The 24,194-nt window shown below is 42.5% G+C and overlaps 1 protein-coding gene across 5 annotated transcripts in view; it reads left to right on the plus strand.

Moving 5' to 3' along the window:
• Positions 1–24,194, plus strand: part of DNAH6 (dynein axonemal heavy chain 6) — a 192,412-nt gene that overhangs the window by 49,846 nt on the left and 118,372 nt on the right. For all 5 annotated transcript variants that reach the window (XM_075128903.1, XM_075128900.1, XM_075128899.1 and 2 more), the window contains 10 exons: positions 2,430–2,597; positions 3,377–3,525; positions 4,307–4,414; positions 6,156–6,711; positions 9,280–9,399; positions 9,939–10,121; positions 10,777–10,920; positions 16,521–16,742; positions 19,243–19,390; positions 22,411–22,568. In XM_075128903.1, the coding sequence (XP_074985004.1) occupies positions 2,430–2,597; positions 3,377–3,525; positions 4,307–4,414; positions 6,156–6,711; positions 9,280–9,399; positions 9,939–10,121; positions 10,777–10,920; positions 16,521–16,742; positions 19,243–19,390; positions 22,411–22,568 (1,956 nt within the window). The remainder of the gene's footprint in view (positions 1–2,429; positions 2,598–3,376; positions 3,526–4,306; positions 4,415–6,155; positions 6,712–9,279; positions 9,400–9,938; positions 10,122–10,776; positions 10,921–16,520; positions 16,743–19,242; positions 19,391–22,410; positions 22,569–24,194) is intronic.

A 24,194-nucleotide genomic window follows, 5' to 3' on the forward strand; every position in this document is an offset into this window, starting at 1 on the left:
AGATTCTTATTTTTCAGGAAAATGTAGTTAAATCTTTATTTTTTAGTGTTTATTAAAGTGGATTATTGTTCAAAAGCTTTTCCCAGCACAACTCTGTGGATGTTAATTAATTCTGACCTGTAACACTTACGCTATTTTCACTTAATTTCAGTGCCCAATAGAGACCATCAGATTAATTTCAGTTGAATTCTATAAAACAAATCCATCTAATTTCTTGCCTAATTTAGCGTTTGTAAGTACTTTTCTTTCATGCACACTTCTTAGTCACAGAATATTAAACATTCTCGCCTTCTGCCATTTTTAAGCTCCTCTCTAAAGAGTCTGATAAATTATTACTTAACTTTAGTTCCATTCCCGAACATTCCAGGCTGTGGTCCTTCCGTGTGTCATCATACTAAATGAAGGATATGTATGTACACAGCAACTAAGATAATGCCTGGCTCCATTCTGAATTATGTAAAAGTATTAGGGGAGTTGGATTTATTCACAGTGGAAAAGAGTAGATCTTGAGGTGACCTACCATTAATGGAGATTTTGAAATTCCAGAAGAAATTAGTAAAATTGGGAGAGATCAATTGTTCACATTGGTGATGGATTCCAAAACTAGGAGTCTGCTACACATTTGGAAACTTAGTCACAACTGTTGTTGAAAGATATAATGGCTAATAACATCTTACATATCTATAGGGCTAAATCTTCTGGTTCAAACAAGAGCTGTGCACCCAGCGTGATTTGACGTGTGGGGTGGGGCAGAGCATAGAGACCACACCTTCACAGTGGCCCCCACAGCAGGCCTGCAGAGGAGAGAATATGGGGAAGAGGCATGGGGAGGGCTGTTGATTTTCATCTACCTGAATCCATTGTTGTAACCCCACTGTGTTGGGGCTGCATAGCAGATCATGGATGATATTGCAGCCCTGAAGCTGATGGATGTGATGGGGGTCTTTGTGGCTTTCCTTGCATCCTACCCCCAATTAGAAAGGCCTCCAACCCCTCACTGTTTAACTTCCCTACCTAGAGCTAAGGCAAAGGCCAGGTAAATGGGCTGTAGGTTTGACCCATTGGGCTTTTCATTTAGAGAGATCACAAAGCACTTTATTGTACCTCTCCATGGATTCTGTCCTACACAGAAAGCATCCAATGGCATTATTACTCCACTTTCCAGGAAGCAGGAAGATAAACACGATCCACCTCTGCTTCATCTCAGCTCTCCTTTTTGAGGGCTGGCTTTTATCTTTTATTCTTATTCAGCCTTCCTCCACAGAGTGCAGATCTTCAGTTCCTAGGGTCAGGTTCACTATGCACTGAAGACTTTCAGAAACCTGATTTCGCAACAGGTCGTCCTGATTCAGATGGACAATCAGGTCACTGTGTTCTAAAGCAACAAGCAGTGAGGCATTGTACCCCCAATGTCTTGGAATTCTTAGTAGAGAAGGAGGGGGCTCCGTCTCACAAAATGTTCCTGGTCACCACTTATCTAACAGCAGAGGACCAGGAATCTCCCCAGACTGATCCAACCTCTTAAAAAACTCAGTGCCTCTGTCAGCATTTTCAGTTGGTTAGATTAGTATTAGAAATTCTAGCTTTGTTTATTTTATGTGTGGAAACTGTTTCTTTTATTCATTTTTATTAGTTCCAACACCTCAGTGTGGGCTCATGGATCCTACGATGGATCCAAAGGGAAAGAGGTGAGGATTTAGGAGATGTGCCTCTTGCTCTGCTGAATTCTCCTCTTCAGATGCCCGTAGGAGGTGTCTGGCTTAGCTGGGGAAAGAACACTCTCCTTCATGGTGCATGATCAGCAGCAACTTCACCCCAGGATCTCTCAAGGAGCATCAGAGCCAGCTTCAAGCCTTTCTAGTTCAGGAGGCTCTGGGGATTAAACCTCTGGTTCCATAACTGCTGGTTCAGTGAGAACTGAGAGGCCTGCATTGGTCATTAGTCCCTCAGGAAATAAAAAGCAGCCTCAGATCCCACTGAAGGTACTGTCCTCAGTGTCTGAACTGAAAACAAAATGTCCAATACTGAAGGATCCTAAACCAGCAAATCCTAATTCTAGACATGTGGAACCTCCGAGGTGTCTTCCTCTGTTAGCAGAGCCAACTGTTTGTGGAAAAGCCTCGCTTTATAACCAGAAATTCCACAAAGCTTTCTGCTGTACTCATGAGAATTTCATATTTATTTCTATTTGTTTCACATTTAAAACCAGGTGTGAAGCCAGTAGTTACATTAGCTTTTTCAAAAGCTTAGAAAGAAAAATGCATTATCCAAGTGTATTCACACTCAGATATAAATGCAAATCACAATTCACTGTCTGTAATCTGTCTCTTCAAAAAAAAAGTCCTAATTTTTTAAAAAAGAATGTGTGATTTTATATTTTGTAGAAATTTAGTATAAAGTATATTGACATTTCATTTTCTTTTAAACAGCTCTCTCGATTTATGTTTGAGGGACGTGAAATAAAGTTGGTTATGACCTGTGTGGCATTCATCACAATGAATCCTGGCTATGCTGGACGAACAGAGCTACCTGACAATCTAAAAGCTCTCTTCAGACCCTTTTCAATGATGGTTCCAAATTATGCCTTGATTGCTGAGGTACCTGTAAATATAGGGATTGTCATATGACCTCTGGTATGCAGGATGGCAGACTAGATAATCACAATGATCCCTTTTGTCCCTAATCTATAATATATATGATAAACATGTTGCAAGTGTTTATTTGAGGGCAGTGTTACTGTTTAATAGTAATGAACCACAATATTATCATGAGTCTCTGTCTATTCTCCATCTCCCTGGAGTCTTCTCAAATATGCCATTAATGAAGTTATGCTTGTGCATAGATCTCTTTGTAAACTATTTCCTGGAAAGTTGGAGTTTCTTTATAAATCCACTTAGTTAATCCCACACAGCATTCTTCTGTTTGGACATGAAATATAAGTCCGTAATTTAAAATATTTGCTATACTTTATTACATAGTCTTAAGTGTGAGTCTTTTGGTCCTTTAGGGCTAGACTGTGCAACCCTTCCCTGCACTGGTGAGTATTTACTCACACAAGTATTCCCATTAAAGTAAATGGATCTATTAGTAAATTCTCACCACTGTAAGGTTTGCAGATCTAGCCCTTAATATTTTCCCAAAGTAAATTGATTTAATGCTTTATTTCCTGTAGACAGGAGAAGATTGCATACCCGAGAGTGTTTGTAAAAAACTATAGTTACTATAATTTTGCGTTAATTTATTTTATCTCTAATACATATATTAATATGCATACATTCAGTGCCAGTTGAAGACAATGTGAGAGCAGCACTGAGTCCCTAGAAATAAAAAATTCTAGTATTTAATAAAAAATGTAGACATATCTTGTTTTCGTTAGGTGATTCTGTATTCTGAAGGATTTGAATCTAGTAAAATTCTTGCAAGGAAGATGACTCAAATGTACAAACTTTGTAGCGAGCAGCTTTCTCAACAAGACCATTATGACTTTGGAATGAGAGCAGTCAAATCTGTATTAGTCATGGCTGGGTAAGTATCCTCATTTTGTGTGAGATATAACATTAGTATGAATATAATTTTATATACTTAGAAATATTAACAGTTTTTATGTTTTAAATTATGTTTATGTTAAGAAAGATTCCTTCTGTAATTACCACTATTGTAAATGAAATGTGGATGATCACTGCATGATTTTTACACAATACATTTATACATTAGTGTAATACATGAAAATAGAGAAATTCCTTGGTTATAGGGACAATGTAGCCTGGGAGCATAAGGCAGTATATGTATTATTGCATACATTCTGACTGTCTTCATCAGAAATATCTGAAAATGGCTTATTAAACATATGAATTTCAAAAGCTCTACACTTTTTTCTACATTCTAAAAGGAAGACACATATAGAGGTCCAAAAAAAAACCCCCAAACCAAACCCTATTAGTAACCTCTGAAGATAAGTAACAAACTTGCATGGAACTCGCAGTAGTATGTCTGGATACACTAATTTCTGTTGGTGATGTGATTGGCTAAGATTGTTTCCAGACTCCAGTATTACTGAATTCTGAGGAATAAATAATAGAAACATGGTGAGTAGTCAAAAGTTGGAGTTCAGATATAATAAGTGGATTTTTGAGTTAACACAAAATTTTATCTGGACAGTGTAAGTGAAATGTACTAGAATTCTTAGGGAGTCCTTTTGTGAGAGATTATTTACACAAGTTCACCTACAGTACCCATGAATAATAGTCGGTATTAAAATAGATTGAGTGAAACTGAGACATCTTGTTTGCTTTTTATTAAAATTCAGGTCACTAAAAAGAGAGAACCCAGATCTGAATGAGGAAGTGGTATTAATAAGGGCTTTACGAGATTCTAACCTACCAAAATTTCTTGCAGATGATGCTCTTCTGTTCAGGTAATTTTCTATAATACTAGTTTGTTTTCTTCATCTAGTCATATCACATTTATGTTGCCATAGTGAAACAGAAGACCCAACTTTCTAAGTGTAGTTTAATTTGTATTTTAGGTGGAGATTGTTGCACTTAATGTCTAACACAGTGATTCTCAACCTAGTTACTATTGTGTTATGTGGGCTGCATCCACGCAAGATCTACCAAAAAAAAAAAAAGGCTTAGTATTTGTTATAGGACAGCAATATGATTCAAATCAATACAGTACCTTTCATTTCAACACTGGAAACGTCTACCGAGAGCATTTTTAATTAGCAAAATAAGTCAAAACGTTAACTGTTAAAATTAATTAATTTACTGTAAGGGTGGCATGGGATGGTGTCTTGCCACCATCACTTCCATACTGCTGCTGGCGGCGCGGTTGAGCACCTGGAGAGCACAGCTGCGGAGCCTGCCTGCAAAGATAAGGAGCCCTCCCTGGTGCGGGGCGCCCCTCCCAGCCAGGGACTGCCTGCCATACGCCCAGTTCCCACGCATCCAGCATCCAGACCCCCGCTCCTCCAACACTGGGCTGGCACACGTGCCTGCCCTGCAGACAGGGTGGCCTGTCCGGGGCAGAATGCCACCCCCAGGGATTGTCCCCTTCAGCATCCAGTCCCTCACTCAGGGACTGTCTTCCATGTACCCAGCCCTCCCAAGGACTGCCCCACAACATCAACCTACCCATCCAGGGACTGTGCCCCAGCTACCAGTCCCCTCACTTAGAATTTGTCCCCCATGCACTGGATGCACCTCCCTCCCTAGCCCCCTGCACTCCCTCTCCATGCCCCCTGTGGCACTAGGCCCCTGCACCCCCTTCCCCGTGCCTGCTGGTCTCCTACTTCAGCTGCATGGAGCTAAGGCATGCAGCCCACCCTGCCCGCCTGCCACTGCGGTCCTAGTGCCAGAAGCCTACTGCAGCCGGGGTCACTGGACCCATGATCCTGCGAGGTGGGGGCTGATGCTGGACCTGATCCTGTGCTACCCCATTTTTTCTCACACACACATATCCACTGGGTGTTTAAAGTTAAGCACCTAAATCCCTATATTGGCACCTCAATAAAGCCCCAATTCAGGAAAGCACTTAAGCATGTGCCTAAGTGCTTTACCTAAGAGAGGCCTGGTTTGTTTGTTTGTTTTGTTTGTTGACAAGTGCTGAGTACCTGTAGCTTCCATTGACACCAGTGGGGGCTGCAGGTTTGCATTGACATCAGTGGGGGCTGCAGGTTCTCAGCACCTCTGAAAATTGGGTCACTAGTTCAGGTACCTAAATATAGGTTTAAGTTCTTAACTGTACGTACTTACATTTGAAAATGTTGGTTTAAGCCCTGGAGCAGCCGTTCTAGCACATTAGGTGATAGCTATATACAAGAGCTGTCCAAGTGAAAACAACAACAAACGAGAATGGATATGGAGGAGAGGGATAGCTCAGTGGTTTGAGCATTGGCCTGTCAAACTCAGGGTTGTGAGTTCAATCCCTGAGGGGGCCATTTAGGGATCTGGGGCAAAAAATTGGGGAGCTTTGAGCAAGGGTGTTGGACTAGATGACCTCCTGAGGGCCCTTCCAACCCTGATATTCTATGATTATAAGGAGTACTTCAGTATGAAAATGGATGTTTCTAAATATATAATCCATGTAATTTTTAATTAGTTTAATGTAATTAACAAAAATAAAAAGTGACTTTTTTTTCTTTTTGTCTCTGACAGTGGGATTATTTCTGATCTTTTCCCGGGAGTCATAATCCCAGAACATGACTATGGGATACTACAATCAACAATTATAGATGTCATGCTTGCAAAAGGATTGCAGCCTGAAGCAAGCATGGTTCATAAAGTCATACAGCTCTATGAAACCATGTTAGTAAGGCATGGTGTTATGCTTGTTGGGCCAACAGGAGGTGGAAAAACTACAGTTTACCAAATTTTGGCACAGTCTTTAGGGGTTTTACATGGGGCTGGTGAGGAAAACCCTTTTTACCAGCCTGTTAAAACCTATATTCTGAACCCCAAATCAATTACAATGGGTGAATTGTATGGTGAAGTTAATAATTTAACTCTGGAGTGGAAAGATGGCTTGATGGGTCTTAGTGTTCGAGCAGCTGTTAATGACACAACTGAAGATCACAAGTGGATCATCAGTGACGGGCCAGTGGATGCACTGTGGATTGAAAACTTGAACACTGTTTTGGATGATAACAAGATGCTTTGCTTGGCAAACAGTGAAAGAATCAAACTCACACCCTCCATCCATATGGTGTTTGAGGTACTGTAATTTCTTGGAATTTAATATTCATTGTGATATTCCTGATTTGCTTCACTTAATTTAGGGACTATATTGTTATATTGATAAGATATATGATCTGCAGCTGAATTTATCATAGAATCATAGAATATTAGGGTTGGAACAAACCTCAGGAGGTCATCTAGTCCAACCTCCTGCTCAAAGCAGGACCAACACGAACTAAATCATCCCAGCCAGGACTTTGTCAAGCCGGGCCTTTAAAAACCTCTAAGGATGGAGATTCCACCACCTCCCTAGGGAACCCATTCCAGTGCTTCACCACCCTCCTAGTGAAATAGTTTTTCCTAATATCCAACCTAGACCTCCCCCACTGCAACTTGCTCCTTGTTCTGTCATCTGCCACCACTGAGAACAGCCTAGCTCCATCCTCTTTGGAACCCCCCTTCAGGTAATTGAAGGGTGCTATCAAATCCCCCCTCACTCTTCTCTTCTGCGGACTCAACAAGCCCAGTTCCCTCAGCCTCTACCCATAAGTCATGTGCCTCTACCCCTAATCATTTTCGTTTCCCTCCGCTGGACTCTCTCCAATTTGTCCACATCCTTTCTGTAGTGGGGGGCCCCAAAATTGGACGCAATACTCCAGATATGGCCTCACCAGTGCCGAATAGAGGGGAATAATCACTTCCCTCGATCTGCTGGCAATGCTCCTACTAATGCAGTCCAATATGCCATTAGCTTTCTTAGCAACAAGGGCACACTGCTGACTCAGATCCAGCTTCTCATCCACTGTAATCCCCAGGTCCTTTTCTGCAGAACTGCTGCTTAGCCAGTCGGTCCCTAGCCTGTAACAGTGCATGGGATTCTTCCTTCCTAAGTGCAGGATTCTGCACTTGTCCTTGTTGAACCTCATCAGATTTCTTTTTGCCCAATCCTCCAATTTGTCTAGGTCATTCTGGATCCTATCCCTACCCTCCAGCATATCTACCTCTCCCCCCAGTTTAGTGGCATCCGTGAACTTGCTGAGGGTGCAATCCATCCCATGATCCAGATCATCAATGAAGATGTTGAACAAAACCAGCCCCAGAACCAACTCCTGGGGCACTCCGCTTAATACTGGCTGCCAACTAGACATGGAGCCGTTGATCACTACCCATTGAGCCTGACAATCTAGCCATATCTGTTTGTTTGTAATTTTTGTCCTGGTCTGTCTCTATTTTTCTCTCTATGGAGGATGAGAATGGGGATTTCTCCAGAATGACTTCTCTTTCACATGTTAGCAATTCAGGGTCAAAGCCAAGGAGTCTTTGCCATCAGGTAGTTACCCAGAAGCTAATATTAGACTTGAGTAACTCTTGTTATTTCATTGTATCTCTCTTGGTCACCTGATCACACAATCTTATTTTTATCCAGAAACTGAGTTGCCTTTCTGACATAATATCATCGTTCATAGATCATAAAAAAAGAGTGCTAGAAAGATTCCTAGCAGATTTCACTGTTTGGAATTTTCTTCTGATATCCTGTCAGGATTAAGTTTCGCCTCATTACCTTATTACCCTCAACATTGTGCCACTCTAAGCAATTCTTTTCCCTTCTTTATGTTTAAACCCTCTGGTTCTTACATCCCACTTAAGTATCGTTTAACTAGTCTAGATATTTTAGGCCAGATTCATCCCTACTGTACTCCATTGGAATCAGTATTTAGTTGGATAAGTATACTGCTGCAACTATTCAGACAGCCATGAAAACAACTAACCAAAATTAATCAAATTGAAAAGCCTCATTACTGTTGAAAATGCATGCATTCTGGTTGTTGAATATGATCACTGACATGATGATCTGGCTAGATGTAACTGGGAAAATACTACATATTATTAATTATGAGTATTGCATTGGGAGCCTAGCATCAAAGTGTTCAAGAACTCTTACGGCTGTGATTAAATAGAAATAACATCCACTAATGTTCTGGAAACAGTGAATTCTCCAAGCCAAGAGTGACCTGCACGTATTCAAGAAATTGTGCATTAGCTTTCTCTCCAGAGTGGCCAAGGATTTGTGAGGTGTCCACGTTTCTAGCTGTTCTAGAAAAGCTCTCTTGTGTAAAGAATAAATTGAAAGGCAGTTATGAGCGCTCTCCTGATTTGTCATGTCAAAAACCTGATTTAGTTGCTATATTAAATTGTTGACACAGTTTTTCCATGGTTTCCAAACCATTTCACTAGCAGACCTATTTATTGATGCTTAACTAATTTGGTTTTTGGCGTAACTGCTAAGTAAAGCTGTTCCCTATGTGAATATGATCATAATTTACTCTGTGGTGGATAGTGATGAATCAGCATGCCAAAAAAAGAGAAACTCCTTTACCAGTTATGCATTTTTGTCTTCTGATCGAATGAGGAAATTGCATATGGAGGGTGGAGATCAAGAAGCTAATGGGGAATAAAAATGAATAAGGTGGTAGATTGCAGTTTGTACTTGAATGCCTGTCCACAAGTTAACTCAGGGTGAAGGGAACTGGAAATATACCTTCTCTGTTACATGCATTTGAAATATACGGTATAATGTTTTACATGCAATATCCATATACCTCAGGTACAAGATCTGAGGGTTGCCTCACCTGCAACAGTTAGCCGATGTGGAATGGTATACATTGACCCTGAGGAGCTGAAGTGGATCCCATATGTACAGACTTGGATGGCAGGTCTTGCAAAAGTAAGTGTCAGAAAAGTTAGTTTTACGTACTGATGTAACACTTCCAAATCTCCCCCTGAAAGAACTTGTTAGCAACAGATATTTAATATTTAATAAATATCAAGGATTTACACTTTTATTTATTTATTTTAACTAATTAAATAACATTATTATGAAGAGTAACATTTTAATAAACCAGTAATTATAATTAACTGTAATAAAGTAGGAATCTAAATGTACAAAATATATAAAAATATGCAGAACATGCATCTAAGTGTTTTTCCACTTCATGAAAATTTCCAGTTCATTATTTGTCTTCAGTGGAATAAATCATGAAAAGAAGGATTACTCACGTGAGTCAGGGTTGCAGGAACACTCCTGTCAGTGTAATCCTTCATTTGTATATCTATAATATATAAAAATGTGTTGAGTGTGCATGTGTACAAAATTTATCAGTATTCTGGATGTCAAGGATGCTGTACAGCTTGTTATTATGATGTGTGCTTTGTTCAAAACAATTTTTTGAAAATGTATTCATAAAAATATTGTTTTCATTTTAGTTAAATGAGGAAGCAAAACAGCATTTGTTTGATCTGTTTTGTCGCTATGTTGATGATGGTCTAAAGTTTGTCAATAAAAAGTGCTCACAAGCTATTCCACAAGTGGACATCAGTAAAGTTACTACGCTTTGTTGTTTACTGGAGTCTTTGCTGTTTGGAAAAGGAGGCCCTGATCTTAAAATGGTATAAGCATTTAACATACTACTATATAATACACTCAAGATATGCAGAAAACACTTACTTACTTACTTACTTACAATTCTGGTATAAAATTTTAAATGTGGAATAATCACATTTTATGTTCAATAACTTTTGTTTTGTAGCTTGTGTTGTTTGATTTGAAATCATGAAATCTATTAATGATCTGAACTGACTGATATTCAGAAATGATCGTTTCTTTGTTTAGAAGGGCACTGGAATCTTTCTGATCAGTGGGATGTTAGCTTTTAGACCAATGTTGAAAACTAGTTTTAACTGGAGTAAATTGGAATTTGCATTTAAAAGTGCATTTTAAAATAAAATGCAATCAAAATACCTCCCTCCCTGTAGCCCTAGCCCCTTGTACCCCCTTCCCCGAGCCTTCTGGTCTCCTACCTCAGCTGCACGGAGCTCAGTTTGTAGACTTGTGAAGTGTTATTCAGAATGACCAGGTGGGCTCATAAGTTGAACATTTTTCATTTTTAAATGAATTGGATTGAGAACATGCAGAGCTTAGTCTCCATGGGTATTGTTAGTACTGAATACTAATTCAGCTTTCATGACTGCAGGGCTTTTTTTAAGACACTGATGTAATGAAAAGTAATGTACAAAATGTATGAACTATCTTTCTTCTTTATAGGACCAATCAAAATTAAAAACCATAGTCTGCCAGACTTTTGTTTTCTGCTATTTATGGTCACTGGGTGGAAATTTAATGGAAAACTACTGGGATGTTTTTGATACATTTGTGAGACAACAGTTTGAGGACAATCCTGAAGCCAAGGTAAAGAAACAAGTTGACTCACGGCATTTACAGTAGCTTCTATACATAGGGAGGTAGGGGGATAATGTAACAAGCAGAGGTAGCAGAAAGGATCTTTCCTTCTTAAACCTAAGTCCTAACCATTTGTGGTCATTAAAGATGCTGTGGTACTTTTTTTTTAAAGACCCAGGGCCTGATTCTTCATTGCTTTGTACTTTGTGTAGTCATTTACACTGATGCAAAGTGAGGACAAAGTGCTACCAAATTAGAAAGGTGGCATTTCACACCTGCTTTGCACTCACACTATACAGGTGTAAATCATGACAGGAGGGGCTAGATTGACAAAGAAATGTAGGCGTGGTGATGTTGGGTGTCACCTGGTAACTGGGATTCACAAAGCCTGAGTTCGGCACCTAGGCTCCCTATACAATGAATGGGAAGAGAGAGGTGCCTCTCCAGGGGATTCACTAAAGCCAGCAAGCTAGGCGGCTCCTTGCCTAAACCAGCCAATTGAAGAGGCCAAACTGAGAGGTGTGTGCTAAGCCCCACCACTTTCTCGGAGATAGGTGCTTATGTCCATGCTGCAGGGAGGTGCCTCCCTTTGTTGGGGATTCTTGGCTGCCAACTCTCTTGGGTTGAGGGCCTCTGTGGTTTTTGCAAGAAGCTGGTGGTGAGGGAGAAAAGGAGCGGGAGGATTCTTCATTGTTTTTCCACAGTGGAGCAGCTTGAACAAGAGAGACTGAGGGAGCCCCACCTCAGAGTACCCAATAGGTCAGTAGCTAGGGTACTCACCTGAAAGTTGGCAGAGCCCCGTTCAAATCCCTTCTCCCTTCAGGCAGAATGGGGGTCTCCCACATTCCAGGTGAGTACCCTAACCTCTGGGCTAAAGGTTATATGGGAGGTCCTCCTCCTCCCCACTCCCACCCACCCTGCCGTGTGTATGCTTCCTAATAGGAGCCTGATCTGGTAGGCGAGGTCTGAGCACACTTACTGGATTGGGCCATACAGACAAATTAGGCAGAGGAACACCTATCTTGCCCTGTTTCTTGCTCTGGGGACTTAGGTGTCTGGACACCTGGCATGGGGTTGCAGTGCGTATGCTCATAAGAATGGCCATACTGGGTCAGACCAATGGTTCATTGAGCCCAGTATCATGTCGTCGAACAGTGGACAATGCCAGGTGCCCCAAAGGGAATGAACAGATCAGGTTATCATCAAGTGATCCATCCCCTGTCGCCCATTCCCAGCTTCTGACAAACAGAGGCTAGGGATACCATCCCTGCCCATCCTGGCTAATAGCCATTGATGGACCTATCTTCCATGAACTTATCTAGTTCTTCTTTGAACCCTCTTATACTCTTGGCCTTCACAACATCCTCTGGCAAAGAGTTCCACCGGTTGACTGTGCATTGTGTGAAGAAATACTTCCTTTTGTTTTTTTAAACCTGCTGCCTATTAATTTCATTTGGTGACCCCTAGTTCTTGTGTTATGAGAAGTAGTAAACAACACTTCGTTATCTACTTTCTCTACACCAGTCATGATTTTATAGACCTCAATCATATCTCCCCTTAGCCGTCTCTTTTCCAAGCTGAAAAATCCCAGTCTTATTAATCTCTCCTCATAGGGAAGCCGTTCCATACCACTCATCATTTTTGTTGCCCTTTTCTGAACCTTTTCCAATTCCAGTATATCTTTTTTGAGATGGGGTGACCACAGATACAGAAACATAGATGCCTAGGGAACTTTTACTGCAAAAATTTAGGTTCTGGAGGGTTCAGGGGCAGCTGAGCAGGGGCTTTGTGAATCCCACTCATGCCTGATTCTGGCATTTAGGCACTTAAAGTGGCAGCTAGGTGCCTAAGTTCTTTTGTGAATGGAGCCCAAGGTGCATGGCAATGGAGAATCATTAATTGTAATGTCCTAAATTCCTCCTGCAGCTTCATTTTTCTTGTTTCTGTTTTGTTAGACAGCTGCCCCCTTCCAACCTAGAAGTGGTGACATCCATGATATACAGTGTATTTTTCTGGATCCTTATCTCTCCCCTAATCCAAGACACTTGGGGTTGTACCTCTTCTCCAGGATATGCAGGAAGCCATTTCGGGCTTGTCTGTCTGGGGATATTAAGGAAAGTTAAGGCGAATCAACTAAAGATGTGAAGTGAATGTGCATAAATTCAAGTGTGTTAACCTCCACATGGAGGCTCTCGTTCAGGAGTAAAGTGGTTTAGTTCACTCTAACTTAATTCTCCCAACTAAGGCCATTTTGCTTCTGAATGAGAGCAACCATACAGGGAGCAGAGTTAACATGTTTTAACTTATATGCATTGACTCCACAGCTTTAGTTGATTCGCCTTAACTTTTCTGAATGTCTCTATGTTGACATGCCCATAGACTTCTCCATGAAGTCTCCAGGGTTTGGCCATCCCCCAAGCAATCCCTTTCCAATTATTTTTGAAGCCACTTTGGGGTCATTGTTGAGCAGTTCCCTTCTCATTCTGTCCATGGAGGACATTTGAAAACAAACAAAACACAGGATTTTTCTGGGAATGGGCCCACTGGGCTGGCTCCTTGCCTGTGTTTCGGCACTACCCCAAATTGTGGAGCTGGGGAAGCAGGCCAAGCAGATGGTGAGATGGTGCTTCAGCTGTAAGGAGATCTTCTCAGGAGCCACAGAAGAGGAGCTTTGCCAGATTGATACCAGTTCATGGAGCTTTACTCTGCTGAAGGAAGGGGTTCAGAGTGTGGGTGGTTTGCTGGCCTCTCTGCAGCACCCCCATCAGCTGACACTCTTCCGCAGATATCTTCACAAAGGTGGGGCAGTCCTCAATGCCAGCGATCCAGCAAGCAACGCTGCCTTTAATATTTAGAAAAAAGAAAAGGAGGACTTGTGGCACATTAGAGACTAACCAATTTATTTGAGCATAAGCTTTCGTGAGCTACAGCTCACTTCATCGGATGCATTCAGTGGAAAATACAATGGGGAGATTTATATACACAGAGAACATGAAACAATGGGTGTTCAGGGGATTCATTGCTGGCACATGATGGCATATATCACATTGGTAGATACGTAGGTGAACGAGCTTCTGATAGTGTGGCTCATGTGATGGGGCCCTATGATGGTGTCCCCTGAATAGATATGTGGACACAGCTAGCAACGGGCTTTGTTGCAAGGATAGGTTCCTGGGTTAGTGGTTCTGTTGTGTGGTGTGTGTTTGCTGGTGTGTATTTGCTTCAGGTTGGGGGCTGTCTGTAAGCAAGGACTGGCCTGTCTCCCAAGATCTGTAACAGTGATGGGTCATCCTTCAGGATAGGTTGTAGATCCTTGATGATGCGTTGGAGAGGTTTTAGTTGGGGTCTGAAGGTGATGGCTAGTGGCGTTCTGTTATTTTCTTTGTTGGGCCTGTCCTGTAGTAGGTGACTTCTGGGGACTCTTCTGGCTCTGTCAATCTATTTCTTCACTTCAGCAGGTGGGTATTATAGTTGTAAGAACGCTTGATAGAGATCTTGTAAATGTTTGTCTCTGTCTGAGGGGTTGGAGCAAATGCGGTTGTATCGTAGAGCTTGGCTGTAGACAATGAATCGTGTGGTGTGGTCTGGATGAAAGCTGGAGGCATGTAAGTGGGCATAGCGGTCGGTAGGTTTCCGGTATAGGGTGGTGTTTATGTGACCATCGCTTATTAGCACTGTAGTGTCCAGGAAGTGGATCTTTTGTGTGGCCTGGACCAGGCTGAGATTGATGGTGGGATGGAAATTGTTGAAATCATGGAGGAATTCCTCAAGGGCTTCTTTTCCATGGGTCCAGATGATGAAGATGTCATCAATGTAGCGCAAGTAGAGTAGGGGCATTAGGGGCGAGAGCTGAGGAAGCGTTGTTCTAAGTCATCCATAAAAATGTTGGCGTACTATGGGGCCATGCGGGTACCCATAGCAGTGCCGCTGATTTGTAGGTATATATTGTCCCCAACTGTGAAATAGTTATGGGTAAGGACAAAGTCACAAAGTTCAGCCACCAGGTTTGCCGTGACATTATCGGGGATAGTGTTCTTGACGGCTTATAGTCCATCTTTGTGTGGAATGTTGGTGTAGAGGGCTTCTACATCCAGAGTGGCTAGGATGGTGTTTTCAGGAAGATCACGAAGGATTGTAGTTTCCTCAGGAAGACAGTGGTGTCTCGAGGATAGCTGGGAGTGCTGGTAGCATAGGGCCTGAGGAGGGAGTCTACATAGCCAGACAATCCTGCTGTCAGGGTGCCAATGCCTGAGATGATGGAGTGTCCAGGATTTCCAGGTTTATGGATCTTGGGTAGCAGATGGAACCCTGACCAGGGGTATTCTAGGGCTTTGTCTGTGCTGATTTGTTCTTGTGCTTTTTCAGGGAGTTTCTCATAAAAAACCTACCTTCCACACAAACTTCCTCATGGCTGGACTTTACAAAAACTAGACAAGCCATTTAAACACACACACTTTGCTTCGCTACAAAAGAAAAAGGACACTAAACCATCTAAACTACTACATGCCACAAGGGGCCACAAAGCCTGTTGTCAACTGTGTCCACATATCTATTCAGGGGACACCACCATAGGGCCTAATCACATCAGCCACACTATCAGAGGCTCGTTCACCTGCACATCTACCAATGTGATATATGCCATCATGTGCCAGCAATGCCCCTCTGCCATGTACATTGGCCAAACCGGACAGTCTCTACGTAAAAGAATATATGGATACAAATCAGACGTCAAGAATTATAACATTCAAAAACCAGTCGGAGAACACTTCAATCTCTTTGCTCACTCAATTACAGACCTAAAAGTGGCAATCCTTCAACAAAAAAACTTCAAAAACAGACTCCAAGGAGAGACTGCTGAATTGGAATTAATTTGCAAACTGGATACAATTAACTTAGGCTTGAATAAAGACTGGGAGTGGATGGGTCATTACACAAAGTAAAACTATTTCCCCATGTTCATTCCACCCCCCAACCCTCAAGCTGTTCCTCACACGTTCTTGTCAACTGCTGGAAATGGCCCACATTGATTATCACTACAAAAGGCTTTTTCCCCCCTGCTCTCCTGCTGGTAATAGCTCACCTTACCTGATCACTCTCGTTACAGTGTGTATGGTAACACCCATTGTTTCATGTTCTCGGTGTATATAAATCTCCCTCCTGTATTTTCCTCTGAATGCACCCGATGAAGTGAGCTGTAGCCCATGAAAGCTTATGCTCAGATAAATTTGTTAGTCTCTAAGGTGCCACAAGTACTCCTTTTCTTTTTGCGGATACAGACTAACATGGTTGCTACTCTGAAACCTTTAATACTTAGAGTCATTTGATCAATCAAATACTCTTCAGTTTGGTGTCATTTTTGTATGGAACCAGATGAGCATGGTGCCTGCATGCTATTCGTGATAAAGAATCACCAAAATATTTAAATGTAAGATTCTGCAATCAGTCTGGGCAATAACCGAATAGAGAACAGCATGGAAAAGATGAAAATTCAGTTACTGGTTTACTACATGTCACTGGAGAATGCAGAGATGTAAAGGCATTTGAATTTTAAGATATAATGTTTTTATTATTATTATGAAGTACTGTTTAGGATTATTTTGTCCTTCTAGCTTCCAACCTCTGGAGATCTTTGGAGTGTTTACATGGATTTTGATAGTAGACGACTGGATCTCTGGGAGAGGATTATACCTACTTTCAAGTACAGTAGACAAGTGCCATTTTTTGAAATGCTTGTTCCAACCACAGACACTGTGCGTTATGGCTACTTAATGGAAAAGTTGTTAGCCGTCAGACATTCCGTATTGCTCACAGGAATTACTGGGGTCGGCAAGGTAAGAATCCTTTGGATAGCAATAGGGTCACTTGATTAACACTGGAGGGTCACACACTTGGTTGCTTATGTAGGCTGACCTATACACCCTGCCAGACCCTCACCCCCACTACAGCTGGATCCCTCAACTCCCTCCCCCCACCCCCAACACTGGTCAGAGTCCACTGATTTGGATGAAAATTGGAAAATTTTGATGTCCACTTAAATCAAACTTTTCCAGTTTTCAGATTGTCAGATTATCTTCCAAATCAGTAGGGGTCTGACCAGAGTGGGGGTGGGGTGCAAGAGGTCTGGTTGGAGAGAGCCTGAGAGGAGCAGGAGAAAGAGGTCCGGCTGGGTGGTGAGGGTGGGGTGACTAGAGTGGGGAGAGGAATCTGCCCTCACTCTCACCCTAACCTTGAGGTCACTGCCTCACCCCTATATCCAGAGTGACACTGCTCCTTTCCCACAGGCCTCTGTAAGATCACTACCTGCATCCCTGTCCAGAGTGACTCTGCTCCCATTCTACAGGCCTCTCTGAGGTCACTCCCTGAGCCCTGTATCCTGATGGGCCAAATGGTGATTTTAGTGGAAATCAGGCTTTTCAGCAAAATCAGTAGGGTCTTGCCTGTTGATGCCTAGAATATTCCCTGAAGTTTTAAAATTGATCTGATGTGGTTTTCAAAAGTTGTGGCATTACAGAGCGACAGAGAAAGGGCACCGAGTTGAGTGAAGGGCCTACCTTCACTCAGCCAATCAAAGGAATTACATTTAGTATTAATTAAGACAGGGCTGTTAGGGGAGTGCATTTGGGATGTGGGCAGGGGAACTTCTGAGGGAAAGGGGCAACTGGGATACAGGTTTGGGGATTCCTGAGGGAAGGGGTAAGGAGAGGTGGTTGGGCAGCGGGTTGGTGGGTGGATTCCTAAGATGCAGAAGCTAAACGATTGCTTTACTATCAGTGTTCACCACAGAAGATGTTGGGGAGATGCCAATCCCAGAACTACTCTTTTCCTGTAACACTGACAATGCGCTATTAAAGATTAAGACATCGAAAGAAAAGGGGCTGGAACAAACAGATAAATTAAAAAGCAAAAAGTCACCTGGTCCAAGTGGTTTTAAGCCAAGAGTTCTGAAGGAATTTAAGAAAAAACTGGCTGAGCAGCTGGCTAAAATATGAAATGTCCCATTAAAATCTGCTGCTGTGCTGGATGATTGGAGGGTAGCGAATGTTGTATCTATATTTTTTAAAAGGTGTTTGGGATGATCCAAGGAACTGCAGACCAGTAACCTTTACTTTTATATCTGGTACATTGTTTAAAACAACAATTACAAACAGAATTATGACATATTTAGGAAATCATAATACGATAGTGTCTAAACAGCAAGGCTTCTGCAAAGGAAAATTGAGCCGCACTGATCTGCTAGAATTCTCCAAAAGTGCCAAAAAACAGTGGATAAAGGAGAACTAATTGACATAATTTATTTGGTCTTTGACAAAGTAAGTCCCACAAAAGAAGCTGCTAAAGAAAATAAGGTTTAAGAGTCAAAGTATTGTCATGGATCAGAAACTTGCTAAGAGACAGAAACCAAAGAGTGGAAATAAATTGGCAATTTTTGTTATAGTAAAGGGTTAACATCAGGGTGCTTCAAGATTCCATATTAGGTCCTGTGTTGTTTAATACCTGGTGACAAGTTAGGTGTCGTACTTTACAGATGATGCAGAATTATTTAGATTAGTCATAACTAGAGAAGACTAAGGAACTTCATGGGACCTGACCCAGCTCAGTGAATAAGCGACATGATGGCAGATGATATTCAGTGTTGACTAATGCAAAGTAGTGCTCAGTGGAGGGAATAATTTGAACTACCTTGTGGGCTTCTAAATTAACCTTGTGGACTTCTAAATTAACAATCAGTTTAGGTTAGGGGCCTTGGCATCATTGCATACAGCTCAATGAAGAGCTCTGCTCAGTGTGCAGTAGCAGTCAGAAAAGCAAACACGATGTTAGGATCCACAAGAAGAGAAAATGGAAACTAATAAAAATAAAACTGCAGGCAAGTTATCCTGTAACTGCCTACTGCAGCACATACTTTCTCTGAAGCTGCTAGTACTGACCACCGTCAGAGATGGGATACTAAATTAGATGGATGATGGAGCCTGGTTCCATCTAGTATGGTGATTCCTTTGTTCCTAAGCAACAGCCAGGAAACAGTGTAGGAAACAGCAATGGCTCCTGTACTCCTATAGCTGGAGGACAGATTTCAGGGGTATTCACTCTGCTCCTATGGAGCTAGAGAGGATCATCAGGGGAGAGGCTGAGAGTGGAAGTAAGATCTGGCCCACTGTTCTACTCATTTGATTAATTTCATTATATTATTTGTTGTAGGACTGTGCAATTTACCAAAGTGATTGCATAATAGAACCATAAAGAGAGGGTGTGTGTGTGTGTGTGCGTGTGCGTGTGTGCAACTTTGTGTATAATGCAGTTATTATTACTTATTTTTTTTTGTAATTAAAGTCTGTAGTTGCAAGGGGATTGCTAAACCAAATACAAGAAGAAGCAGGCTATGTTCCTGTTTACCTAAACTTCTCTGCTCAGACATCATCTGCTAGGACACAAGAGATTATCGAATCCAAATTGGAAAAGAAAAGAAAAAATATTTTAGGTAATGATTTTTAATTTTATCTATTTGCTTATCTTAATTGCAGTAGTATAAAAATGTGTGTCTGGTATTTTAGTTCAAAGTATAATGTTTCTGAGGGCTAACTTCCAGGAAAATTTATTGTTAAATTGGAATACAAGAAGTGAAGCTTCATTTCTATTAAATGATGTAGTTCTTGCAGTTTTACACTTGAGGGCAGTAATGTAGTACAAAAGCTTTAAAATCTGTTAACAGTTATTATAATATTGAGTAGTGTGAAAAGTTGTCATATACAATGATTTACAAGGGGATTCTTGAATGATATATTTACATTTTCCACACTAAAAACATCCTTATCTTAGAGTTAAGTTTGCTCAAGTATATTTCTTACAACAAAATTACTGAAAGTAAAAGAAATCAACAACATCCACACCCGCCTCAGTTCACACCTTTTCCAACCTCAATTCACAATAACTAAACACAATTCTAGACTCTTCCACTCCACAGCAAATTCCCTTTCAGTTTTAAGATGTAACCACCCACAGTGCAAACACCCCCTTCTTTGTAATTATACTCAAATGCACAACCTGAACTCTGACTTTGGATAGATTAAGATACATATGTTTAGTGCCAAATCTGCAATGTATTACTTTTTCATGTTCATGTACAAATATGTGGTCAGATATCAGGTTGTGTGTTTGAGTGTGATTATGGGAAATATGATGTGTACATTGTGGATTCTTAAACTTAACTAAAATACATGAATATTAAAATTATTTCAGTGTAGAATAGAGTTAGAGGAGTAGGGGATGGAAGGAGGCCATGGAACTAGGGAGCTGGGCAGGACATTGGGAGCCATGGAACAGGTCTAGATAGAGAAGTAGGGGTGAGTGTGCAGAAGAGGCTGGGGAGTCAACTAGGAGCCCCAATCCCCAGGCCTTCTCCTGAACCCCCTTACCCTGCACACCAGCCTCCCTGCAATAAACCAAAATTCATGGAGCCCATGACCTGTGTGTGACTTTACTAAAAATAACCAGGGGACAGCGCTAGGTAGAGGGGAGGGATAGCATCCCATGGGGGGACGGGGACAGACCGACAGGCTGATCCCCCTGCCATGGCAGGGGGCACAGCCCTGGTTCCAGCGGCCTCAGCGTGGGGCAGAGCCATTGGAGGTGCACATCCCCCACTCTGGAGCTGACCTCAGCTGCAGGACAGGGGTGTGCAGCCCCAGCTGCAGCCCCCTCCAAGCCCCAGCTGCAGCAGGGGGGCGGGGGGTGTATGGTTCTGGGAAGCCGTGAGGGGGATGCATAGCCCCTGCTGCAGCCCCTGGCGGAAGCTGCAGGACTGAGGCTTGAAGGGGAGGGGCGCAGCCCCCACTCTGGAGCTGGCCACAGCTGCAGGACAGGGGCGTGCAGCCATGGCCACAGCTGGTGGGGAAGACTGTGCAAGGCCCTGCGAAGTTGCGAGGGGGACGCATGGCTCCTGTTGCAGTCCAGGCCATGGGGCAGGGGCTGCAGGGTCCTGGTTCCAGCCCCAGTTGCAGGGCAGGGGTGCACAGTGCTGCCTCCAGCCCTGGCTTCAATCCCTGACAGCCAAAGAAGATAGGGAGGTCCAGTAAAGTCACAGAATCCATGACTGCCGTGACCTCTGTGTCTAAATTGTAATGATAATCCTTGGCTGTTAGAATGTCTGTCTGATAGATTCCCGCCGGCAAACTGCAAAAGGTTTTTCAGAGAGATGAGCTGGCTCCCTAGTGGAGCTGCAGGTTCTACTTCTCAAGCAACTTTCTCGGTAGCTCTCTCCCTTTCCCTACCCCCATGATGTTCATTTATGTGTAATATGGGTTAAGACATGGTGGCAGTAGACAAGGAGGGTGGGAGTCATGCAGCCAATGCTGTCTCAGAAGCAGAGCTTGTAGCTCCACTACAAAGGCAGATTCTCTATCTGCCAGTTTCCTGTGGATCACCAGACTGTAGACCTGGTCTAATGGATCTAGTTTGGTATGTCAGCCTGGGACTTCCAGTGTGGAATGTTTTCACGTTCAAGACAGTCTGTGGGGCATGGATGGCACAGTGGCATCTAGGGTGAGGAGCTACCAAGGGATGAAGCCTTGGAACTGGAGAAAACACGGCAGTGAGCTGTGGAGGCAATGTGTGGGAAAATAAATCCTCCATGAAGATGCAATGCTTCATTGGTCTTCATGGCAAAATATTAAACAGGTTTGTGATGAAGAAGCTCGATAACTGTATTATGAGTTTTCCCAATAAATTACCATGTTGGGCTTTTTTGTAGGCTGAAGTCCTGTTCGAAATTTGGTATTTTTGATATTGCTACGTTAGGGATCCCCAAAAACCATTAAGGTCTCTGGAAAAATTACCAACAGGAGTGATTTAATGTCTTGCAAAGTTGTACAAAGAAGGCTCTAAAGAGTGTGACATGTACCTAGAAAAATGAAAATGTGTTCTCCTTGAAATAGACCGTGTTTAAGAATGATTTCTGTGCACAGTTTCACAGAATTTGAATTCACAAAACAATTTAAGTGGGAAACTCAATGCAACCTTAACTGTGGAGCTGCTAAGGCACCTCCATAATGTCTTCTCAGCATTTTGGAGCAAGCCTCCCAGCCCGGATCGACAGACTTGGGCTGGTGGGGCTCAAGCTAGTGCTCTAAAAGTGGCTGTGGAGTCGGCACTTTGAAGTTGTGGCTGCCACAGCTGCCATAGCACTTATTCAACCTATGTCAAGGGGAGAGCGTCTCTCGTTGGCGAAGGTATTCCACCTCAGAGAGGCGGTAGCTGTGTAGAGGGGAGAAGCCCTCCCGGCAACATAGCCCTGTCTACACCACGCATAGGTCAGTATACACATAGATCAGTATAACTAAGTCAGGGATGTGAGTGACGTAGTTACACTGCCATAAATTTGTAGTGTAGACCAGGGCTCAGTGTAAATAGCCTAAGGCTTTATTTTTTGTAACTGGAATTTTTATTTCATAAATGGAAATTACCAGCACTGATTCTTCTGCCTTTTATATTTTTATTTCTTAGGAGCACCAGGAAAAAAAAGAGTTGTTTTGTTTGTGGATGATCTAAACATGCCTAAATTGGATCGGTATGGTTCTCAGCCTCCAATTGAGCTACTTCGGCAGTACCAAGATTTTGGAGGATTCTATGACAGAGAGAAACTATTTTGGAAAGAAATACAGGTCATCCCAGCTTTTAGATTATCTAACTATCCTGTGAATTTGATAAAGTTAATTGTATTCTTTGTGTACGGTTAATGTGCTCTAACTCTGCATTGCTTCTAAACATCACTTGGATTTTTTAAATGTACCTTTGTATTCACGCTCCAAAGTTTTGAGCTTTGTGTGTGTGTGTGAGATCCTCCAGAACACTTCCATTTTCATCCCTCTGCACTGCCTACCCTTTAGCCCTGTTTAGCATTGACACCCCTTCTGTCCAAGGAGGACACATTTCCCTCTGAAGCCCATTATCGCTGCTCCTTGAGGCAATAACATGAGAACGGTGTGAAGTATGTGCTGTTCCTGTAGCTTTCAAGCTTCTTTCAGTCCAGGGAATGAGGGTCTGAGATTTTCTTCTAACAACCCTTGAAGGCGTTGGCGTAGATGTCAGTTTCTGGCTTTAGTCCCTCTCTCTGAATAATGACTCCGATACTAGCCAGTAAGTCTTTCTTCTTTCCTCCCTTGCAATATAGCATACATTCCTCTGCCTTCAGCCACAAGCCAAGAATTTGATGAGAGAGAATTCCAGTCCTCAGCTGCCAGAAGTTGACGGTTGGACCTAGGGTTGTTTTTGCAATTGTGGCTAAGTCTTTTGATATGCCTGAACTCCAAATAAACTGAAGAAGGGATTGTCAAAAAGAAGTGTTAAAACAGATGTTGTTTTAACTTTTTGTTTCAAACACTGGTTTCAAAAGATGAAGAGGCAGCTACCCACTTCTAGAATTCTACTCTTAGTTTAGTAACTGAGTTGTCATTTGAAACCCAGTGTTTGTGCAGATTATCAAAGCATTTCAGAGCAAAGATTGGACTGTTAAGAAAAATCAGCCAAGACTTTTATGCCATTTTTGACCAGTATATAGACTGAAGTCAAGTGTACAGTTGACTGGCTGAATTTCTTCAGATGTCCCAGTCCCAGCACCCAACATCTGTATTGTTCATAGGATAGCAGCAGAAGGTTAGGTTGCACAGAGTGATTTTGAAATTGGGCAACTTCTTACTATCATTCAGAAAGAAATTTCCTTTCTTCTCACAATGTGTAGCTCCCACCAAAGGATTTCAAGTTTAAGCTGTAGTAATGTGGTAGATATACATACTATATAGGGGTAAACTAGGGTATTTAGCCACGAGGCCCCTCCCCATGTTGAATAGAGTTCCCAGGTGTCCAGTTTTCAACCAGAACGCCTGGTCAAAAAGGGACCCTGGTGTCTCTGGTCAGCACTGCCGTTAAAAGTCTGGTTGGCAGTGCAATGGGGCTAAGGCAGGCTCCTTGTGGCTCTCGGAAGCAGTGACATGTCCCACCTCCGACTCCGAGGCATAGGGGCAGCCAGGGAGCTCCATGTGCTGCCCAAGCACCAGCTCCGCAGCTTCCATTGGTCGGGAACTGTGGCCAATGGAAGCTGTGGAGATGGTGCCTGTGGACAGGGCAGTGTGCAGAGCTGCCTGGCCGTGCCTCCATGTAGGAGCTGGAGGGGGGACATGCTGCTGCTTCCGTGAGCTGCATGAGGTAAGTGCTGCCAGGACCTGCACCTCAAACCCCTCCCACACCCCATCCTCTTGCCCCAGCCCTGATACCCCCTTAGTCCCAGCCTG

The sequence above is a fragment of the Caretta caretta genome, chromosome 5, assembly GCF_965140235.1.
Source record: "Caretta caretta isolate rCarCar2 chromosome 5, rCarCar1.hap1, whole genome shotgun sequence".
NCBI classification, from domain to species: Eukaryota; Metazoa; Chordata; order Testudines; family Cheloniidae; genus Caretta; species Caretta caretta.